Source organism: Felis catus, chromosome D1 (genome assembly GCF_018350175.1).
Source record: "Felis catus isolate Fca126 chromosome D1, F.catus_Fca126_mat1.0, whole genome shotgun sequence".
NCBI classification, from domain to species: domain Eukaryota; kingdom Metazoa; phylum Chordata; class Mammalia; order Carnivora; family Felidae; genus Felis; species Felis catus.
The window spans coordinates 2,257,384-2,281,562 of NC_058377.1; the positions used below are offsets into that span (position 1 = coordinate 2,257,384).

At 51.8% G+C, this 24,179-nt stretch overlaps 1 protein-coding gene across 2 annotated transcripts in view; it reads right to left on the reverse strand.

The window, feature by feature from the left end:
• Positions 1-7,888: 7,888 nt before the first annotated feature.
• PDGFD (platelet derived growth factor D) overlaps positions 7,889-24,179 on the reverse strand; it is a 221,306-nt gene continuing 205,015 nt past the window's right edge. For both annotated transcript variants that reach the window (XM_023239055.2, XM_023239054.2), the window contains exons 6-7: positions 20,583-20,797; positions 7,889-10,577 (exon numbers count right to left, since the gene is read on the reverse strand). In XM_023239055.2, coding sequence (XP_023094823.1) covers positions 10,452-10,577; positions 20,583-20,797 — 341 coding nt within the window. In that variant the 3' untranslated portion in view covers positions 7,889-10,451. The remainder of the gene's footprint in view (positions 10,578-20,582; positions 20,798-24,179) is intronic.

Below are 24,179 nucleotides of genomic sequence, written 5' to 3' on the forward strand. Positions count from 1 at the left end.
GCGTCATCAGGGGCTCTGCTCAGCACATCCCTCAGAACCAGGGTGATACACGCTCGGCCTTGGCGTGTGCTAACGTCGTCCCTGCAGTACGGACGGGGTGGGAAGATGGGCAGCGTCTTCTCAAGACTCCTCGTCCGCTTCCATCTCACTGGCTAAGCCAGGTGTGTAGCAGCACAGCACAATTCTGCTCTGAAATCTCCGTGGCATGAGGACGGTCGGCCTTCATTGGTTGAGCATCTGCAGGCCAGCGGGGGTCCGCTGATCTCTACTAGGCTGTCGGGGGGGGGGGGGGGGTCAGCTGACCTCCACCGGGCTGGCTGGGGGATCAGCTGATCTCTACTGGGTTGGCGGGGTTCAGCTGGTCTCCACTAGGTTGGTGGGGATCGGAGGGGGGTTCAGCTGGTCTCCACTGGGCTGGTGGGTGTCAGCTGGTCTCCACTGGGTTGGCGGGGGCTGGGGGGCGGGGTTCAGGTGGTCTCCAGTAGGCTGGTGGGGGTCAGCTGATCTCCACCGGGCTGGCTGGAGGTCAGCTGGTCTCCACCGGGCTGGCTGGGGGTCAGCGGGTCTCCACTGGGCTGGATGGGGGTCAGCTGGTCTCCACTAGGTTGGTGGGGGTCAGAGGGGGGTTCAGCTGGTCTCCACTGGGCTGGCTGGGGTTCAGCTGGTCTCCACTGGGCTGGCTGGAGGTCAGCTGGTCTCCAGTAGGCTGGTGGGGATCAGCTGATCTCTACTGGGTTGGTGGGGGCGGGGGGGGGGGGGGCGTTCAGCTGGTCTCCAGTAGGCTGGTGGGGGTCAGCTGACCTCCACTGGGCTGGTGGGGGATCAGCTGATCTCTACTGGGTTGGCAGGGTTCAGCTGGTCTCCACTGGGCTGGCTGGGGGTCAGCTGGTCTCCACCGGGCTGGCTGGGGGTCAGCTGGTCTCCAGTAGGCTGGTGGGGGATCAGCTGATCTCTACTGGGTTGATAGGGGCGGGGATGGGGTGGGGTGGGGTTCAGCTTGTCTCCAGTAGGCTGGTGGGGGTCAGCTGGTCTCCACTGAGTTGGTGGGGGCCGGGGGGGGCGGGGTTCAGCTGGTTTCCAGTAGGCTGGTGGGGGTCAGCTGGTCTCCACTAGGTTGGTGGGGGTCGGAGGGGGGTTCAGCTGGTCTCCACTGGGTTGGCGGGGCCTGGGGGGGGTCAGCTGGTCTCTATCAAGCCCAGCAGGGTCAGCTTCAAGCTGCAGGTCGTGTGGGGTAGCTCTGTTAGGCAGGTTCATCCTCCTCCTGCAGTCAGTGGACTGGCCAAGGCACGTGGTTTGACTTTGTTTTGTTTTCGCTCTAGAGAGCGAGCCCCACTCGGCAAGTCCTTGCTGGGGTCACAGCCACTTATATCCCGTTGTCTGAAGCAGACCGCGTGACCAAAACCACGTGAGGAGAGGTCTCCTCCATCTATGGTGAAGCCGGGACGTGTATGTAGATGAAAGAAGGAGTGAAGACTTGGGTTGGGTGATCCAACCTGGCACACATGGCCACACCCAACTTGAAGGGAGCAGGGAAATGTAGTCCTCCCATGTGCTAGGACATTCCGGAATGTCTGTAGGGCACCAGTAAGGATCTTCGGTGGTACGGACTAGAGTCTCATAATGGCCTAAAACATTCACTAAAATCTGGCTTCTGTGAGCTTCCTCCCTTCATCTCCGACCACGCAACCTCGCTTACCCCATTCCAGCCCCACACCAAGCAAACTTCTACCTCAGGGCCTTTGCACTTGCTGTCCGTTCTGCCAGGAATTCTCTTTTATCAGATATTGACGCGGCTTTCTCTCTCGGCCTCCCAAATCTGGGGCCTCATGGGTCTGTCAGCTTCTACTCTGGTTTCCTACATCAACTCGATACCCAGTAAGAGGCCTTTTAACTGCCTGTCCTACCATTTCGCTCCCTGGATCAAAAACCCCGAGGACTTCTCAACACATGATGAACCCCATCCTTGCCATGACCTAGAAGACTCACGTGAATTAGTGCTGCCTACTTCTCTCCCTTCCGTGTTCTTGCCACTGAGTTCCTTGCCCACAATACCCTAGTCCTCTCGCTGTTCCTTACACCATCCCTAGCTTGCTTCTGCCTCAGGACCTTTGCACGTGCTATTTCCTTTGCCTGGAGTGCTCCTCCCCAGGGTATTTCCACCTATTTTCACTTCTTTTAGATCTCAGCACAACTGTCACCTCCTTAGGAGAGACCTTCCTTCGTCTCTCTCAGTAGCTTTGTTCTTTAACAGTACTGATCATTATATGAAGCTACATGTGTGATTATTTTCTGTATCTACCTTGCTGCAAAGTCCACAAAATCTAGAACATTGTATTCTCGGTGGTCCTCTTCATTGGCCCTTATGCCTAAAAGTGTGCCTGTCCTATAATGGATGTTCAATTATTATTAATTAAATAATGAAACTTGACCAGAATAGTCAATGATGACCTCTGGAGCCATGCTCGGGATTGTGGGTGACAAGACTCTATGAGGAAATCCTTTACCGCTGCCCCCCATCCACTGGCCGAGACAGCGGGCGTACATTGTGATTAAGGATACTGGCCGCACAGGAATGGCCTGGAGGTCACCACTGGTTGACCTCAGGCACTTTGTTTGAAGTCTCTGGGCTTCACGTTTTCACCTTCATGAACCGTAATAAATACAATAACAGGGTTGTATAATAAAAACTTTATGCATACTCACTTTCAATTTCAGAAAACTCATTTGTCATCGGGTTATTATGAAAATTAAATATAGGTAAGCTTCAGAAAATTTCGGGGATACTGTAAGCGTTCAATGAACAGACACTATTATTTTTTATTTATCTTCTTAAAATTTCTTAACGTTTATTTCTTTTTGAAAGAGAGAGCGAGCGCGTGCGCGAGCAGGGGAGGGGCAGAGAGAGAGGGAAGGAGACACAGAATCCGAAGCAGGCTCCAGGCTCTGAGCAGTGAGCACAGAGCCCGACGCAGGGCTGGACCTGAGAACCATGAGATCATGACCGGAGCCAAAGTCAGACGCTTAAACCCCTGAGCCCCCCAGGCGCCCCAACAGACACTATGATTAGTCAGTATTCATCATTTGTAGCTTCTGTCTTTGCAAACGTGCTCACTCCGCACGATTTATACGTAACTCCAAAGTCAAATCCACGTGGCGCTTTTGTGCGGTCATTCGGGGACAGGGTGAGAGCGGTGAAGCACCTGACGCGTCCCCCACGGTCCCAGCTGCGGTTGAGCCGGGGGCCTCTGTGCTCTTGCCCCAGCTCTCAGACCGTCTTCGTGGCCTTTTCGGCGTCCCGTCTTTTGCAGGTCCGTGCTTTTTGGTGGTGCACGTTGCCATTGAAAGAGGCGCCCAGGCAGGTGCTGGAGTGCTGTGTGCCCTCAGTGTGAGAGGCTGCGGTGACGAATTAGAGCGCTCTGGCTGGCAGCTCAACGTTCGTGGCTCAGTAATCCATGGTAGATGAGGTGTCTCTAAGCAGAGACTCCCCCAAACAAGGTGATGCATTTGCCGGTGGAGGGAAATGTGACCAGAGGCTCCCAGAATGAGCCCCCCGTTTCCTGGCCACGGGGTGGCGATCAGTGCTCTCTAATCCCATGTGTGTGGCGGTGCTGGGGCAGCTAGGGACGGCGAAGAATGAGGATCCGCCCTCGCCCCCCGCCCCCTGATCAATCAGCTTCTCCAATGGGTGGTTTTCACGCAAAATCCTCCCTCTCCACACACTTCTTCCCTCCCCGACGCCCCCGATTCACGCCTCCGCCATCTGACATTCCCAGAGGAGCCAAGAGTGGGATCTGGCCGGACCTCGGGACCCAGCGGAGCGAGGGGCTCCCTCGCGGCCCCTCTGCATGGTGGGGTCATTCTTCTCTCCCCTCCTTTGCGGTCTGACCCTTGCCGGGCTTTACGATCGGTGTAGACAGATCACTGCTGCCATATAACGGGGGAGACATCTTCGAGTCTTCTCAGTTCCGTACGTCCTGACACGGACTCACGTCCCAGTTTGGGTCAGGTGCGGCTACCCTGGCTATTCGGCTGAGGCGTGTGAGTGTGTGTGTGTGTGTGTGTGTGTGTGTGTGCTGTGAAGTGTTACTGGGGCTGCAGGCCTGTGGGGGGAGCCCTAGACCCCCAGTCACGTGTGGCTGTTTACCCTTACACGTAGACTCCCTACCGCTGGCACAATGAAGGTGTCTTTGACCACGCCAGCCACACTTCACGTGCTCAGCAGCTACCTGCTTCCGCCCCGTTCCCAGACCCTCCTCTGAGCTCCAGACCCACAGACCTAACTGCCTACCTCATGTCTCCGGCCGTTTGGCATTAGTATCTCATATGGATTTCTGGATCTAATGCAAACCTCTTCCCCTCCCCGGCTCCCCATCTCAGTAAATGGCGTCTCCGTCTGCCTAGTTCGTTATGCCAGAAGCCCCAGAACATTCCGTGACATCCTCCCACTCCACGCTCGATCCACACCAACTGTGGCCACTTAAACATTCAAAACGTGCTCCTCTTCGAGCCGCAATCCTGTTGACATTTCTGATGCCCCAACTTAAATCCTGACGCCTCAGTCTCCTTCCCCGTTCCCGCTGGCTGACGGGTGTTCAAATTTCGGTTCCTGCTCCCGTGTCTGAACAAGACCAATTCTTAAAGGATCTCTTCCTGCCCCTGCTCTACACTCTACCTTTTGACATCATCTCACGTCAGGCTTCTGCTGTTCACGAACACAGCGGGTTGTTTATGTGTTTGCGTGGCACCCACCACCCCTCTCTCCTTTGATCAGAGCATTAGACGCGGCCGCTGAGTCGTTCTCCGAATCTGGTCCGCCTGGCACCGCCCTCGGCGACGTGTTTTCCGATTTCGGGAGCACTCACTTGTGAGCTTTGTGAACTGCTGTTGTCTCGTCTCCTCTGCGGTCACGGGTGTCCTTCCGCTTCTGCCCCTTATCATCCTTCTTACGGGGTCACCCTCGCTGCCCGAAGGACGGTACCCGGTCAGCGTCACCAGCCCTGGCTCTTCAGACGGGTGTGATTTCTTCTCTCGAAATGAGCCTCCCCCTCCCTGCCTCCCTAAGAGTTCTGAGTGAGGAGAGTCCTCCCAAGCATGCAGCCCACACGACTTCTTCCTCTGGGACACGCCCGGAGGAGCCTGCACTGCTCTCCCACCGCGTCGACAAGACCCTGAATTCTCTCGAGAACTTTGCTCACAGCACGGTCCGTGCACCCACAGGGGACCCACCCCTTCCCGTCTCTGCGGCCTGAGCCCGAGGAGAAGCTTCCTAATTCGCATTCCCACCCCATCCTTCCCGTACGGGGCCATCTGCCAAAGTGCAGAATCTGCCAAAGTGCAGAAAGGCTCTCTGTCGCCCTTCTGGTTTTGTAAACGAGGACGCACAGGTCCAGAAAGGGAGGGCCTTCTGAGGTTCTCTCTCCTCCATTATGACACCCGCAGGCCCGTATGCTTACAGCCCCAGGCGAGGCATACATCCTCTCCTCCACATAAAGGACACAACTCCCTGCCAGCCATCCACACAAGAGGATTCCTCTGTGACCAGAGGATTTTCTACCTTTTCAAACTTCCCTCCGGTTGTGCCTCTAGACATTCCTTCCTGCCACTTCGCTTGTGAATCCCACCTACATTATGTGTCTCTACTTCTACCTTTCGTTGTGGGCTCTGGGTTGGGACCCCAAAGCACAGCTGATACGTAGCGTGTTTTAATACGTTTTGTTGAATGAATGCACGAAGCACATAGTCAGTTTTCCCCATACTGATGGCGGCTAGGTATCCGTTCATAGAAGGCGATAAATACTCTGATGTTCGTACCAAAAGGGGCCATAATGGCAAATGTTTCCTTGATGTGTTCGACGCTCACGGAGCAGTGATTTCTTAACATGTGGCCATTTAAGCCTGTGAAGTGCTCCTTTGGGAAACCACCCGCTCTCCCAGTCTCCTCGAACGGCCCCCGCCTCCTGCGCCTTCCCAACGCACACACGGACCCTGATTCTGACCCTAAGACTGGTGTGTAGAGACCAGTGAGAACGAGAAGGAACGTGGAAGTCACAGGGAGAGAGGAAAGGCTAGAAAACCCTGGAAGAGAAGGAATTTGTAATATGGCCTCCACCAAAGACTAGAGAATGTGACCCAGGACACGTTCTCAAAACAGAATCGGTATTACATGAATTATGTAAAATATAAATTGAATCCAAGAGTAATTTTAACACTTGGTTCCTGGCCACTAAACCTGGCAGCCGGTATCCAACCGTTTAAAATAATGAGAAAGTCAAATGGTTTTATTAGAAAATGAAGATTTCTTGGCCCATAACTCGCTGCCCTAGGAACACGAAGCGTTGGTTCCCGACTCAGCCCCACTCTCTTCTGATGTGGTCTGCTAAAGAATTGTTACAGATCGCTATAGAGATGAAATTTATTTTGAAAAAGATACAAGTTAACTTGCAAATTCAGGACTGTAACAAGAAGAACAAGCCTGAAGTCTTAAATTAAGTGCGTGGCCATCGTGTTCAGGAGATACCCCCGTGTTTTATGGTAAGTTCTGCAGACCTCTGTAGGCTTCAATTCTCGATTTTTGTAAACAACAAAATTTAAGTGGGTGTCAGTAAAAACCAGTGACTTACAAATGTTCTCTCTTCTAGCATATTTGATCAAAGCTGTCAATAAACAACATTGTATTTCCTGCAATTTCAGGCATGAATACTAATCTATGAATTTTAATTTAATATGCTATCAGAGGACCCTGGGAGGCTATGAACAATTTGGACATCTGTTAAGTTATTCTTGGAGTAAAACTGGACACATGTACATTTCAGGAAATAAAATAAGATTATTAATGTATTTGCATTAAGATACTGTTTACACACACACACACACACACACACACACACACACACACACACAGCTACCATGATTTTTATATAAAAATCCAAGTTATCTGAATTAACAACTATGCACAGCAGTATCTGATTCCTTCCTGCCCCTTCCCCACACTTTGACTCACACATTACTGGTACTTCCGACGGTAAAATTGATCCTTTTTAATGTTTATTTTTTGTTTTTGAAAGAGAAAGAGAGAACGCAGGTGGGACGGGGCAGAGAGAGGGGGAGACACAGAATCCCAACCAGGCTCCAGGTTCTGAGCCATCGGCGCAGAGCCCGACGCGGGGCTCGAACCCACGAGGCCAAAGATAGGCTGCCAGCAACAGCACCAGATCCTGCAGTGAGAAGAGCTCCCCTTCCACTCGCCTCTGCCCCCTCGCCCGCCCCTGCTCAGAAACCAGTGTCTGCACGCCTGTAGCCCCTGGCCTGGTCTTCTGGAGCGGGTAGGCCTGACCCTGCTGTGGGAAAAGGTTCCCAGGCGTCTGGGTGGTACTGACGTTGGGCCCCTAAGGAAGAGACAGGCCGTGCGTTTGCAGGGATGGAGGTCAGACGAGACTGTGTTTTATTAAAAGGCCAGTGGGGAAAACAGTCCAAGAAGTAAACAGCAAAACAGCAAAGCCTCCGGTCCCGCCCTGCTGCCCAGCTCGGGGACAGGGACCCGGTGAGAACCTGCCACCAGGGCCAGGCCTTGCCCTGTTCCTGCCTTCTGAGCCCCGGCCCTCGGAAATCACCCAGCCTGGTCACCCCAAACAGCCGCAGGCGTTCCTGAAAGTCAATGTGTAACACTGCACATTGGGGAGCTGCAATTGGGGAGGAAATGATGAAGGAGTTTTGTTCAAAAGCAATATATATTTTTCATGGAGATAAGAGGCATATTACATTTGCTACAGAAAAACGCTACGAGACAAAAAAGCTGTGTGCTGCCGATATGACAAAAAGCATAAAAAATTCTACTTACGAAAGTGTTCTGCCCTGTGAGGACACACGGAATGAAAGGCATTATTCCAGGTGAGTGAACCACGCAGAAATGCGGATTTATTAGGGTTTGTTTTGAAATGTAATTTGTACGGCGAGCTTTTTATTCCTTCGATGGCAATGAAACATTTATCTGCTCCATGTTGGAAACGCAAGAGATAACAGATAACCGAGGGAGACGTTTTAATAAAACACTCAGGAAAGAGGAAAGAAACGTGAGTGAATACGACCGCTTGCATTTCAGCTAATAAATAAAAAGTGCAGACGGGGCTTTAACTGGAAACCGACCCGGGTGATGCAGCCTGGAAGGTTTATTAAAAATTGGGTAGAACACTGATTTTTCCTACTTACAGCTACGATGGGAGCTGCCCACGATAAGGCCACGTGCACCCACTTTGAGTTGGGGTGCACGGGCCGACGTCTTCATGGGGCAACCTGCCAGTGGCCATGATGGGGACACAGGTCCTCACTGCGAGCGCGCCTGCCTCAGCCATTTGTGATCGTGTCTGCGATTCTGGACAAGTGACCAATACGGCGATCTTCCCACTCCCCCGTCATGGTACAAACACTGGAGGTCTCTAGGGACATTTTCTTTTTTTAAAAAAAATTTTTTTTTTCAACGTTTATTTATTTTTGGGACAGAGAGAGACAGAGCATGAACGGGGGAGGGGCAGAGAGAGAGGGAGACACAGAATCGGAAACAGGTTCCAGGCTCTGAGCCATCAGCCCAGAGCCCGACGCGGGGCTCGAACTCACGAACCACGAGATCGTGACCTGGCTGAAGTCGGACGCTTAACCGACTGCGCCACCTAGGCGCCCCACTAGGGACATTTTCAAGGTGCACCTGCCATGAGCCTTCCCTCTCAAAGGGCTGAGAAAAGATGAAGTTCCCACTAAGGAGAGGTGAGAACCTGGTCCAGGCTCAGAAGTCCAAGTATATTTAGGCCACTCGCCTGACCCCAGCGCTAACCCAGCCCGTCACACAGCCCTCACTCAAATGGTGTTAGCACACAGGGCCCCAGACTCACAGAAGAAATCAGCTCTTGATTCAAGGCAGGAACGGAGCCCTCTCTGAACAGCCCCGAGGCTCTCTGGAGTCCAGTACGTTCTCCTAGGAGTCTTGCTTTGGAGAACGAGGAGTCACTCACTACTCTGTGGATTCAGTCTCCTTGAAAACAGACATTGAGGAGCCGGGGAGGGAAAATGACTCGAAACCCCAGGAAGGAAACCCTGGTGGAGCAAGGCCACGTTCGTGGGCCTGTGATTTGCAGGTGGCTTCTCACAACACAGCTCCACAGATGTGGCAAGAACCACAGCCCCCAGATCCGACTTCGCTTAGTCCGGAAGCCGGAATTCAGACTGGGGAGTGAGGATGTGATGGGGAATTTATGTCAACAAAATCGGGTTGTTCTGATACGTGAAAGCTTTCAGGCTGTAAATAATTCGTGACGTTTGCCAGATATAAAACGCCATCGTAAACACATATTTGTGTATCAGAGAGACAGGAACAGAAAAGCAAGATACATAAAACGAATTGGCCTAACCCGGAGAGTTGGGATCCGTTATTAAACAGGGAGCCAATTAAATATTCCATCCAATCTCAAGTTATGTTAGTAATTCTGTGTTCACCGTTTTTGCTTTCAACTACCCAAATCTTCCGACGAACACCATTTTGAAAGGCTCCTACGGACTCCCCAGGCCATTCTCCAAAGGCGTCATTTCTGTGGACGGGCTTTCAGAAAGAAAGCGTTCAAAGTTCTGCGACAGTTGATAAATTGTCTCTGGAAGGATTGTACTAATAAACCTTCTGAGAGATTTTTTTGCGACAGGTGTTAAATGAATTTGCATGCCTCAGCAGGATGCATAAAAAGAAGACTTAATGACTTAATTTCTAAGGCATCTATATTATTACCGCATGCTTCTGCAGACAGGTAATTACTGCCTACATAGGTAAGCGTGTAGTGCGTCCCTCGGGAAAAAATGGTCAGGTCCCTGCCTTTTTCCCAGAAACCGTATTTTTCCTTCTTCTTCTTCTCCTTCTTTTTCTTCTTCTTCTTTTTTTTATAATTAGGATGTATCTATAAGAAAAGCCCATTTATTGGTTTTTTAGTATACACAGCGCTTTCTTTAAAAGACCAAGATCCAAAACTGTTTTGTGATTCAAATTTAGAAGTAAACAAAGTAATCTTCTGAATCTTCCAAGGACGCATTTCACGTACTTAATTTGTCCCTCAATGTGTCACAAGATTTTAAGGGTTTATAGACCTGCAGCATACGTAAGCTCTGGGGTACACGGAAGAAACCAGCTGATGTATTTACACGTGGACACGGACAGCGTACACACGTATGCACGTATGTGCACGCTCTCTGACACTATCATTACGCGCCGTCCTATGTTCTGGGGGACAGAAGCTGATGAGGGGCCTTTCCACCTGCTGTGGCTGAGCGAGCCAGGCGGTGGTTCAGCACCCACCGGCGCTCACGGCTCTACGGGCCGGTCCTAAGTGCGGCTGCTGGTGGAACAGGGCCTCTCACAACCCCCCGCCCCCCGACACGAAAGGTTCCCTCACGCGCGAGGGGATTTGGCACACGTTCTCCTATCGCGGCGGTCTTGAGCTGCAGACGCAGTCGCAGCGCTCGTGGTGATCCAGCTGGATGTCGACGAGAGCCATGTGCTTGGCTCTGGCCCTCCTCCTGAAATGGCCAGGCTCGAACTGTAACACCTAGGACGAGAAGCGCGTGTCCCGTTAGCAAGCCCTTGGGTTCACGGTCACCAGATCCCCTTCTTCTCTTCGTGACAACCGGTTCCCAACCCCTGGAGAAACCAAGGAACACGACAGGCTGCCTGTCCTGATGCACTCGTGTAAATATTGTTACAGTCATCGGCTCCCTGATGTGGAGGGGTCTGGGGTCACAGGGTAACGCCTGCTGTGTTAGTTACCAACCTGCAGCACCGTGGGGAGCTCACGTGTCCCGACAGGGGCCTCTCGGTAGCTTTCTAAGGGCCCGATTTGGGCCAAGTGCTGCTCCAAATACTGTCACAAGTATCCCTCGGAAGAGGCATATGTTACAGATAAATCCAACACTCAGCATTTATTACTTCTTGCAGACAGAACAGGGCATATGCTCTTGTGGCTGAAAGTGGGGTGGATGCAGAATGTTTTTCCCTGAGGAAGGGGATTAGTGGCCATAATTAAGCGGAAATACGTTTACGTTCTGACGTATCTGTTGATATATAATGCCTTTTACGATTTAAAACAGATCAGACTTCACCATATTCTTTTTTTTTAAATTTTTAATGTTTATTTATTATTGAGAGACAGAGAGAGGCAGAACATGAGCATGGGAGGGGCAGAGAGAGGAGGAGACACAGATTTCGAAGCAGGCTCCAGGCTCTGAGCGGTCAGCACGGAGCCCGACGCGGGGCTCGAACTCACGAACCCCGAGATCGTGACCTGAGCCGAAGTCAGACATTAACCCACTGAGCCACCCAGGCGCCCCTCACCATATTCCTTCTACATTAATACCTGCGAATCAATACAGCCTTTCTTCGTGAAGTGCATCCTCGATTTCTTACATTAATAAGTTGATTGCGATGACATGAACGCAGCTGGAGAGTATTAAGCTAAGCGAAATAAGTGGGAGAAAGACAAACACCGTACGATTTCGCCTGTGTGGGACTGAAGAAACAAAACGAGTGAGCAAAGAGGGGAAAAAGGAGACAAACCAAGAACAGACTCTTAACGACAGAGAACACACGGGTGGTGCCCGGAGGGGAGGTGGGGGGAGGGGTACGATGGTAGTCTGTCGCGATGAGCACCGGGGATGCAGGGAAGTGTGGAACCATCGAATCGTACTCCTGAAACTCGAAGTACTCTGTACGTTAGTTAACTGGAGTCTCAATACACGCTTAGAAAAGTAAGTTGAAACCGAACTTCAGCGAAGTTTAAAGAGAAGCTGTCTTCTCTCCTGCTTCTCCCCTGCTGCGGCCTTCGGGAAGGCGGGCCTTCACCGTCGCAGGCAGAATCCCCCGGAGAGTCCTACTGTTGCTTTCACATACACTGTCTGGTCGGTTCGATTGCTTCTCTCGCTTATGCCCTCAGGTTCCCGCTAGCCATGACTTCTGCCTTCCTTCTACTGTCCTTTCACGGAGGTATCCTGTCCCCACCCTGGAGGACTGAGATGCTCCAGGAGGCCGTGCGCCCCATCCAGGGTCTTCTGGGCACCGAGCGCCAGGTCCAAGGACAGGGTCCTGTCCTCCAGCGTCCTCGCCCACGGGGGCCACTGCCTCTTCAGCGTGCCTGTGATTTCCCTCTGTGTCTCCAAGGGGTGTGGGGCTCCACGTGTGCACTGAGTGGGGACGCAATATGCTTTGCCTGGTTTACTGCCGTCCCGGGTGAAGGCCAGACGTGGCAAAATCCTGCCTCAGTGTCTGCACGACTATTCCTGGCATCCCTGCAAGTCTTTACTATGGATTCTCTCCCCAGAAGTTTTCTCGGATGACCAGCTTCACGTCATAAACCAAAACCATCTACTAGGAAACGGGGGTCCAGACTGCTCAGCCCTTGGCCTCCCTTATTCAGCCATGCCGCCCACAGGGGCTCCAGCGAGGACAAGAATGGATGCTCTCCCTTGCTCAGTGTTCAGTCAAGCCGCAGAACCTGGACCCTAAAGTGGGGCAGAGAGTCCCACGTGCAGGGGACCCCCAGGAGGACTCATCCCCGAAGCACAGAGACTCACAAGTGCTTGCTGTCGGTAAAGCTGGTCCAAAGGGCAGTTCTGACGACCACGTATATCGTATCCTTTTGCTCCTGCAATTCTAGGACACGTACAGCAGGGATCACACGCTCTCCCACAATTTGTTATGCATTCTACTCACTGGATCATAAGCACGTAGAGCACAGAGAAGCAGAAGGCATTACTAATGTCAATGAGGATGTTCTAGATGCTGCACGCTGTTGTAAGTGACTTTGCATATGACAAATTATTTGCACTTCACTCCAACCCTCTTAGGTACTCTCCTAGGTCTCCATCCATGAGGGAAGAGAGACACGAAGTTGCCCCTGGTTACACAGCCAACATCCGCTGGTGCCAGGATGTGACTCCCCCTGGACCAGCTGACGCTCCCACCCGTGCGTATTTGGTCAGAGGGACTCGGAGAGAGTCAGAGGTTTGCGTCCTCCAGCTTCGCCCAGAATTTCTCCACTGCGAGCCGGTCACTATCACCCAAGACCACACGGAAAGCACACCCCGGGGCTTGCAGGGCAGGGGAGTGACTTCTGAGACGATGCACAGGGGACAAATATGTCTGCTCAGGCCACTCCGACCGGCGCCTGTGACTCACTGCTCTGTCGCGCTGAGTTCTCGTTGATGGCAGACAGCAGCGCGTGCCCTCGGCTGACGGCAGAGACCGGGCACTTTCCAACGGCTCTCTTGCTTGTTCGGGGACTTTCCCGGTGTTTTATATTAAGCAGCGTGGGCACAGGGGCCAACGTGCTTTGCTGATAAGCTGGGAAAAGTGAATTGGCAGATGCCTTCCCAGACAAGGCAGGAAAAGCCGCGTCTGAACAGAGCGGAGGCTGGCCCGCTTCGCCGGCTGATGGCAGCGCTGAGGTTCAAAGCGTTAACGGTCTTGGGTTCAGGCACACGGCGCTCAGAGGGAGAAGAAAGCAGAGACAACCTGATGGAACTGGGGAGGCGAAGAGGGAGACGGAAAGCCTTTATCTGGGAAGGAAGCCCGGCTGCTCGGGGGCGGTCTGGTCACTTTTCAAGGCAAGAGCCACCGCACGAATTATAGCCGCCCGAGGCCGCTCGCGAATGGGCCTGTTCCCCGAGCTGTGGGACACCCAGAAACACAAATCCAGCCAGGAGGACCCAGCCACTTCTTGTCACCTGCGGGTGAGAACGGAAATCCTGACCCCTCTGTGTCACCTGGAAAACCACACGAAGCCGGGAGGACTTGACTTTTGCTAACCGGAGAACATTCTGCCGGAGCCGGTTGGTGGCTTTCGTAACACGACACAAAGTCAGAGAGGCTCCGCTTGCAAATTACCATATCACAACAGATATTTCACTACAGTTATGCGCCTCGTAGCCGAGAAACCACTGAGTGAATCATTGCCGTGAAGCTATTAACACTAATAAAACACTGGGCAGGAAAACTATGTGCTGAGTTGGGTCCTTCTTTATTGGGAAGATAAAAAGAGGTGGTTAAGGCCTTGTAACGCTTCTCAAATTAATGGCTGACAAAGGAATATAAGGGCATATTCCAGGACAAATGCGGTGTATAAACCACAATCATTAAGAGTTTAAAAAAAAAATTTTAATGTTGATTTAATTTTGAGAGAGAGAGTGCGAGTGGGGGAGGGGCAGAGAGGGAGGGAGACACGGAATCCGAAGCAGGCTCCAGGCTCCGTGCTCGAACTCATGAACCCTGAGATCATGACCAGAGCCGAAGCTGGACACTTAACTGACTGAGCCACCCCGGTGCCCCCAGAGAGTTTATCTTAAAAAAAAAAAAAGCTTCCTATTTTTGCTTCCAGTTTGACTTCTTCCCTGCTCATAAGACTTTATGAAAGATGTGCAGAGGGTTAAGGTTTTTAAGGGCTGGTAGTCAAGTTTTGTGATGAAACCTCAGTGATTATAAGCAAAAGTATGTGGAGGAGGGAAAATGTACTATTTTCTGCCCGGGTAACTGCTGAACTTGTGGACAATGGTCCCAGCAGAAGCAGAGCGTTGTGGTGGGGGGACTGGTACCGGGTCAGAAGACACGGTCCTCGGTAAGAAAGACACGGGTGACAGCGTTTAACAGTGTGTCCCTGACAGAGTAAGTCTGAAGGTGATGTGACAGTGAGGGTCCGTAAATCTCTCCTCAATACTGAAAATGCAGTCTTGCTACTGGAGACATGGAGTTTTGTGGGAGCGCCCTGGGGTTCCTCTGGGAGCACCCTGGGAGCACTCTGGGGTTCCTCTGGGAGCACTCAGCCGCAGTCCCACCTCTAAAGAACAAAGAAGTCACTATGTCTGCACCATACAGGCTGAAAGACTGCGTGCTCAGCCTACGTGCTGTGGAAGACGTAACAGGGGCCTCACCAGGCACCGCATTTCCGAGCAGGGAATCAGCACCGAGGGTCATGTCGCCAACGGGTCTGGTCTACCTGAAGGGCGGCACGCCCCCAGGCAGGAAGGCCGGACCCGGAGCGCAATCCAGAAGGAAGGAATGTGCACATTCTGTAGCTCTCAGTGGATGAGCGAGGAGTCAGTGGGCCACACGGAGGCCAGACAACCCCACCCAACTCCGCTTCGCACTCTACGCCTTCAGATGCTCTCGTGGATCGGCATCCCCGGGAGGGGAGCATCCCGGCATGATGTCCGAGAGGTGGACGGGCCATCCTAGACACATTAACCGCCCCAGATCGTATCTCTGAGTCTCTCGCGTGTGCCCGGTGCTCCCCCCACCAATTTGTTAGAGTCCTCACGTGATTTCAGGCAGGCAGGACTCTGGCGGGAGGACGGTGCCACGGCTAACAGAGACCGGGGAATCTCGGGTCTGGGAACCCCAAACTGCAGGTGATTGTGGGGACGAAAGGAGGAAATCCGAGGCCCCACGGGGCTTCAAGTGCCTGGCCCTGGGGGGCCTCCCATGTGGCAAAGCAGGAACCGGAGGCCACATCTTCCTTCCAGCCTCAACGGTGTCCCTGGAAAGCACAGGGAAAGTCTGCAGAATGCGCTCACGGCTCACCCAAAGACACAGAAACAGAAGGAAGCAGGGAGGCTCTGTACCAGCTCAGAAATGCTATTTCCAGAAACAGAAGAGAAATGTTCTTGACTGTCGCTAGGTTGGCTATCCTCACAACCCCAAACCTCACTGCTTTTGCCACAGAGGAGAAAGTCTTTGGAAACCAATCTTTTCTCGGCCTCCTCGCCCTCAACTTGCAATTTTAGCTGAATCTGTTTCTACGGCAGATGCTTGAAACACATCAAAACTCAAAGTACTATTTTTTTCTCCCAAGTCTGAGGCTCGACCTTTTAAAACCTCTAATCAATCTTTTGGTTCATATATAAATATCTGCATTTTCTGACTCTTAAACTGTAACAGAAAGCAATTTTTAATATAAAATTTTACAGTGAAATAAGAGTAATGCTCTAAAGTCTTGCCCCCGCCCCCCGCCCGGCTGCCATTTGGTCCGGAGACAGGAACGACTGTGCCAGAAACAGAGGCTGGTCCAGGCTGTGCTCTGTAGTGTGGTAGCTACTGCCTGTGTGGAGCTATCTACGTTTGAATTAGTTAAAATAAAATAAAATGACAAGTCCGGTCCCCCATTTGTGGGGCATACACATCAAGTGCCCCATAACCGCACATTGCCAGTGACCACCGCCCTGCACGGCCCAGGCTGGAAACGTGTCCATCCCTGCAGAAAATTCTACCACATCGTACAGGTGGTTGTGGGGGCCTCGTGACAAAATCGTGAGAAGCAGCACAGAGAAAGCTGACTTGGCTCTTTCTCTCTCTGCTACGTCGTGAGTTTTTGGCTGTCGCCTGAATGGACACAGATAGGGCACCAGATGATGAAAACCGTCATCTAATTTAAAAGGTCGCTGGGGCACCTGGGGGGCTCAGTTGGTTGAGCATCTGACTTCGGCTCAGGTCATGATCTCATGGTTCGTGGGTTTGAGCCCCACGTCAGGCTCTGTGCTGACAGCTTGGAGCCTGGAGCCTGCTTCCGATTCTGTGTCTCCCCCACCCCCCCCCGCCCCTGCCCTGCTCACACACTCTCTCTCTCTCTCTCTCAAAAATAAACATTAAACAATTTTTTAAAAGGCACTGTATTTCTAGAGAAGATCCTATCCCCTCATGCACATTATCAAGGCAGATGAGAAATGAAATAACATCATCTCACTGTCTACACAATATGTTTTCTGGAAACTTCCCTTTTGAAAAAATTACCACCTCAAAGTTATCTTTTGTATCCTATACATTCCAAGAGGCATAAAGGACCTACTATTAGCCAAAAAGGAAAAACACCTTAACAGGATACTTACAAGTGCTTTTGAGAACAGAAAGTCATAAAGAAGGTAACACTGCATCGCACAGAGAAGAATGCTCTGGAGAAACAGCATGACCCGTGGAAAGAGCAATTATATCAGCTCCATTAGGGGCTTCATAATTTTTCAGATTTTATTCCCTAAACGCCGAGTGCTGAAATATCTGTGCAGAGTCGCACAGTTCTGCTTATGTGATGGGTTCCAGTTGCCCCCGTAAGGCAGTTCGTGCCCCACAGAAACTCATTTCACATCTCATCGGTTACCAGCAGAAGCTAGGGACCCTGGCGTCTCTTTTTTCTGGGGTAAGAATACAGTCACAGAAGAGAACAAGAACAGGGATTTTTCCCCTAATGAGCCCCGCTCAAGCAACCCCCGTGTCTGGAAAGGGAGCCAGCCTCTCCTCTCTTCCACAGTGCAGCCACAGAGTGGTCACGGGGACACATCTCAAGGGTGTTTTAGGAGCCTGGGGCAATACGCCAGGCGCCTTGGTTCTGGCTGTGCAGTGGCCGAGTGAGTGATTGATGCTGTTTGGTCCCTTGGTCCGGCGCTTGGCAGAGCGATTTTGTCTAGAGCTCTGCAGACTCCTGGATGTCAAAACACTAGGAGACGAGGTTTCAGAGATGCTGACATCTTAGACCCACTCACGTGATGGGCAGAGAACCAAGGGCTTCCCTTTCTCAATGTTACCTGTGCACAGAAATGTACAGGTAATGGCTCCCGGGGACAGAGACAAGAAGAGAAGGCGAGAAGGACCCTTCAGAGTTCTACAGTGTGAACTGTCTGGGAGGTGAGGGGTTTGGGGGTGGGGGGGCCATATGTTTAACTCTGCCATTTCTGCCATAAACCACTTAAACAATGAAGCTGTACCTTCTATCTGAGCAGAGTCCAGAAGGAAATAAAGCACTCTACAGATAGATCAAGGGCCTGGACGCGAGTCTTCTTCCGCGGCATGATGTCTGCATAGACATCGTGTCACCTGCTAGATTATTTTAACTCTGTTCTGATGACTGCATTCTGCATGGACCCTCAGGGTGTGCCTAAACATTACAAAGTTCTGAGATGCAAAGGACAACGTCCAATCTGGACTTCACCGGGTCATACAAAAATAAAACACAATGAACACGGACCGTAGCGTTCTCTGGCCATGAGGACATTATTTTCCCCTGTGAAAACTGCAGGGTGGAGTAAGAAACTCTTACGCCTAAGGAAATAGCTCTGTGTGGGTCTAAAATAATGTGTTTCCCTCCTGAGGTAAGCACGGTCATTGTGACAGCTGACTTCCTGCACTTCCCAAGTCGAAAATACCACGGATGACGCAGCCATTTTCATTTAGCTCAGAGGCTGCCTCCTTCGACCCGCTCTTATTGTTGTGTGGGCAGGAGAAAAAAGAAACAGCTTCACAAAGCTGGACATTTTATTTAGGGACCACCCTCGACTCCTTTGTTTGGGTGGGTACCGGGGAAACGTAGCTCAAACAATAATGTCTAAGAATAACGTCTGCTTCGTTGTTTCCGTTCTCAGATTCCTGCGTGATGTTTGGCATCTTCCAAGGTGTGTTTCCTTCGTGCGGCGAACCACCCTGTAAGTGGTTATCTGATAGATTTCCTTGTCGTGTGTCACATATGTGAACGCTTGAGTCTCTACGCTTGGTGACGTGGGCCCCCACGACTGGGAGGAAACCGGGCACCGCCACGGTCAGGACCGCCAACTCCCTCCAAGCCTGCTCTTACTCTGATGCTCAGTAATCAGCCGTATGTTTAAAAGGAAAAAGCAGTGTCACGAGTGACAGGAACACAGACTCGGCTCTCCTTAAAGGTTTGCTCCCTCTTTTACCCTCACATTTACTTTTCGTTCATTGTTGCCTCCTTTCAGAGCTGACGCCCCAGGGAGCACCCAGCAGTAGTCAGGAAAAACTGGTATTTTTAGCAGAAAGGTATTATCATACTTAGAGAATTGAGAAGCCTCTAACTATATATGTTTTCTGCCAATTTACATTTTGTTGTCTTCACTCTGCCTAATCTTTTAAATTGTTTTTTTAAAGTCTATTTATTTTTGAGAGACACAGAGACAGAATGCGAGTGGGTTATGGGCAGAGAGAGAGGGAGACACAGAATCCGAAGCAGGCTCCAGGCTCTGAGCTGTCAGCACAGAGCCCGACACGGGGCTCGAACTCACCAGCCGTGAAATCATGACCTGAGCTGAAGTCGGATGCTCAACCGGCTGAGCCACCCAGGAGCCCCTACTCTGCCTAATTTTTTAAAGTTTATTTATTTACTTTGAGACCGAGAGACTGGGGCAGGGGCAGAGAGAGGGCCAGAGAGAGAATCCCAAGCATCGAACTCATGAACTGTGGGATCATGACCTGAGCTGAAATCAAGAGTTGGACACTTAACTGACTGAGCCACCCAGGTGCACCTATCTCTGCTTAATTTTTTAATGACTTGATTGACTTCAAGTTTGGCCCTTAGAATTTTTTTTTCAATATATGAAATTTACTGTCAAGTTGGTTTCCATACAACACCCAGTGCTCATCCTAAAGTGCCCTTCTCAATACCCATCACCCACCCTCCCCTCCCTCCCACCCCCCATCAACCCTCAGTTTGTTCTCAGTTTTTAAGAGTCTCTTATGCCTTGGCTCTCTCCCACTCTAACCTCCTTTTTTTCTTTTTTCCTTCCCCTCCCCAATGGGTTTCTGTTAAGTTTCTCAGGATCCACATAAGAGTGAAAACATATGGTATCTGTCTTTCTCTGTATGGCTTATTTCACTTAGCATAACACTCTCCAGTTCTATCCACGTTGCTACAAAAGGCCATATTTCATTCTTTCTCATTGCCACGTAGTACTCCATTGTGTATATAAACCACAATTTCTTTTTTTTTTCATTTTTAAAATTTTAACTTTTTTTTCAATATATGAAATTTACTGTCAAGTTGGTTTCCATACAACACCCAGTGCTCATCCTAAAGTGCCCTCCTCAATACCCATCACCCACCCTCCCCTCCCTCCCACCCCCCATCAGCCCTCAGTCTGTTCTCAGTTTTTAAGAATCCCTTATGCTTTGGCTCTCTCCCACTCTAACCTCTTTTTTCTAACCTCCCCCATGGGTTTCTGTTAAGTTTCTCAGGATCCACATAAGAGTGAAAACATATGGTATCTGTCTTTCTCTGTATGGCTTATTTCACTTAGCATCACACTCTCCAGTTCCATTCACGTTGCTACAAAGGGCCCTATTTCGTTCTTTCTCATTGCCACATAGTACTCCATTGTGTATATAAACCACAATTCCTTAGAATTTTCTTAAAGCGGCCTGGATTTTTCAGTTATGGCCTTTAGGAATACCACCATATCACTACAAGGAGGCTAGTTAAGCTGTGCCTCACGGCATCATACATTTGATTACATAATCTACCAAGGGGACTGTCGCCCACAGGTGGTATTATGTGATTAGGAAAAAGAGTCCCTTCTTCAGGAATGACTTAGCCCCGCCCCAAGGCACGTGGCTGGGCCAGGTTAGCACACGTCTAATTTCAGCTCCCCGTCGTCCCTCCGGCTGGGTGCCCTTGTGCAGTGAACAACCCCAACAACTGTGTGCACCCTGGAGCCTGCATCGCATTTGCAGCTGCAAAGGGCTTCCGTGTGGTAATGTGGCAGGACTGCAACCAAGACGGTTGACGGCGACTCACCTCATGATACTTCTTCACAGTTTTCCCTGAATTGCAGGAGCAGGACTTCCAGCTGACGGTCCCACAGCCACAGTTACCGCCACAGCGCTGCACGAGGAGGCAGCGTGGAAAGAAAACCACGTTGGTCAGCTTCAGCTCCTCTCGTAAGTTGACGGAGTAATTCCTGGGGGTGCAGCTGTAGCGCTTGACCTCGTCATTGAGCCTGTCCAGGTCAACTGTAAGAGACACAGGCACCACGTGAGGCGGCAGACCGCCCTCAGCAAGCACCCTCTTGGCAGGCATTTCTGGGCAAGGGGCCGGAAGGTTCTGCCAGGACAGGACAGCCTCACTCCAGGGATCAAACCTGCCCTCGGGATCTCAGTTATCAGCCCACACACTGAAGGGGGAAAATCTAATTCTCTTTTGATCCAATCTGCCCTGCAATGATAGTAATAACAATAAATAGAATGATCAACGACAACGAAGAGGAAAACAAAAAGATTCCGGAAACTTTGGCTCAATCTTTACCTTGGTTCAAGTTTCTTGGCAACTTAAAAAAAATTTTTGCCTTAACGTGTGTTTATTCTTGAGAGAGAGAGACACAGAGTGCGAGTTGGGGAGGGGCAGAGAGAGAGGGAGACAGAGAATCCGAAGCAGGCTCCAGGCTCCAGGCTGTCAGCACAGAGCCCGGAATGAGGCTCCAACTCATAGGCCGCGAGATCATGACCTGAGCCGAAGCTGGACACTCAACCGACTGAGCCACCCAGGTGCCCCCTTTTTAAAAAAAAAATTTTTTTTTTAATGTTTATTTATCTTTGAGAGAGGCAGAGACAGAGAGAGAGAGAGAGATGGAGCGTGAGTGGGGAAGGGGCATAGAGAGAGGGAGACACAGAATCCGAAGCAGGCTCCAGGCTCTGAGCTGTCAGCACAGAGCCCGACGTGGGGCTCGAACTCACAAGCTGTGAGATCATGACCTGAGCCGAAGTCAGACGCTTCACCGACTGAGCCACCCAGGTGCCCCATCACTGCATCTTTTTTTTAATGTAAAAAAAATTTTTTTCTGAGGAAATAAAATGTTCAGCCATCTAAGATAACTGCCTTTACCTTAAAAACAAAATAGATCCCCTCCTGATTGTAAAGAAACCACTATGTACATATGACCTGAATTCTATCAGAGACGCATTAGTATACTTAGCTGGTAATGAAATCTTACAAGGAAGTGTAACGCAGGGAAAGGTTTTGGCTTCATTTTAACTCCAAGATCAACGAAAACATCAAAGAAAATGGCGTCTTCGGGCCGCACCGGATGCGTATTTCGCACCGGATCCTGGACGGCAGGACAGCACAGTGGTTAAGGGCCGGGCTCTGCACGAACCGCGCTGACTGTGCGTCCTGGTAGTTGGGAAGTGACCTACGTGCTGGCGGCCTCGGCTGTCGCAGCACAGCCTTGCCTATTTCACAGCAATAGTCCAAGGACTGAAGCTTGGGTCCCCGGCACTCGCTTCTCCTTATTCATCCTGACTCGCTTCCCGTTTCCCTCCATCCTTCCCTTTAAAGTCAAAGGCTCAAAAGTCAAGGTTAAAAAAAAAAAGGCTCAAGCCTTTCTCCTCTATCTCTCTTTTGGTCGTGGCTCTGGGTGAATGATTGCTAAGGGGGTGTGGTTATTGGGACCTCCATGAATTAAGAGCATCGCCCTAAATTCTCACAGTTTAGTCACGAACGTTTACTTGAATTAAAGTTCCATCACTGGGTCACGTGAGTTACAGTGAACGTCCTCAAAAATCCACGTGAGCTTCCAGGTGCTCGGCATCCAAACCGCGGGCTGGCGGCCACGGCCGCGGCTGGCTTGGCCCAAGAACGCAGGGAGGAGGAAGTCCTCCGACCACACTGGCCCCCACACCATGTCACCGTGCTCTTGTCACCGGCCGGGGGCGCGTGGGAGGAGTCCCACGGAGTCTGGACTCCAGCCCCCCCCCGGGGTCTAAGTCTTAAACCCCAAGGGCCTGAGGAGCAGTTCACGTGCTCTCTGGGGGCAGAGGCCAAGGCTGTTGTCCGGAGTACACATCAGCGGGAAACCAAAGAAGCTCACAGTGGATGGAGGGTCCCCCAAATGGTGTGAGGTCAGCTGAAATCCAGCCACGTGGCCAGGGGACCCCTCGAAGAAGGAGTTAAAGGGCACTGAGGTGCCCCAAGAGGCTTTCTACCTGGGCAAGTAGGTGCTGAGTCTCAAGGGCAGGGATCCCTCCCCCAACTGCAGTGCGCTGAGCCCGTGGCACGGGGGGCGGGGGGCAGGGTGGTGGTGGTGAAGACATGCTGAATAATTTCCGTGCATAATTCATGGCTGTTTCTTCCTTCCTCTGTGAAGACATGTCGTAAGTTTAGCCACAATCAATCCGGATTTAAATCGAATGAACTCCGTCTTGGGAAAGGAACCATTTTATTGCTGCTGAAGCCCTGGGAATAAGTGCAAGCCAAGCAGGAAGGGTTACATAAATGCATTAGGAAGTGTGGCCATCATCCATGACAAGTGTCACCTTCGCATCAATAGTGACGCCGGCCTGGGCATCGCTGTGCGGTGGCCGGGGCTGACGCGGAGGGCTGCACCTGCAGCCCGCGATGGTGGGGTCTGTGTGGTCCGCCCCGGAGGAGTGAAGAGGGCCTAGTGGTGAGAGGGGGTGGAGGGTGCGGGGGCCGAGAGGGATAGGAAGTCAGCATGGGCACCGAGCCGTTGAGGGTCTGCAGCTCGGCCCCCCGTGGGTCCCCTCACACTTGAGGCCGCATTCGTGGTTCCCACGCTTTCCCAGTGAGCAGTGAGTGCGAAACTAGCATGTGAAGCTCTTCTCCCCGTCGCTCGGGTTTCTAGCACATCAAGCAGGGAGGGGGCATGACAGGTGCCGAAGGAGGAAGCTGGGGCCCACCTGTGCCTCACTGGGGAGGCATGATGAGCAGCTTCAGGCCTCTGCAGAATAATAACCTGGGCAATGGCACAGCAGACGCTTCCTAGCAGGATTCGGCCAAACCCCAAGGCGCCCTCCACAACTCAGGGTGACGGACACGTCTGCCTTCCTCGTCTGGAAGCAAGACTCTTCGTGTCCTCGGATGACCGTTTCCCCGACGGCACTGGCAGAGTCCCCCCGCCCCGGCCACGAAGGGGCTAACAGCGCACTCAGGTTTATGCATCATCGGTTTGCCGACAGGACTAGAACCCGCGGCCCTGGGAGGCTGCCGTGGACTCCAGCCGCCCTGCTTCCCGGGGCGTGGAGGCCACCGCGGCCCTCGATTTAGAGCCAGCAATAAAGGTTCCTCTGGCTGGATGCCAGGAACTGCAAGGCGTGACTGCAGCCGTCCTGCGGGGTGAGGGAGCTTCTAGTCAAGGGCTGGTCAGGCTGTGCAGCTGGTAGGCAGGCTGGAGGGTGAGGGGCCAGGAAGGCTGGCGGGGGGGCGAGGGGGCTTCCGAGGAGGGGGCTCTGGCGTGGAGCCTCAGGGAGGCAGGGCCCGGGGACAGGCCGCCCCTTCCATTCCCACGTCAGTCTCCACAGAGGAGCACCGAGGGCGGCCAGGATGCTCCCGGGTTCATTCAAGGGCCCCTTTAATTTCAGCCCTTTCCCCTCACGTCAC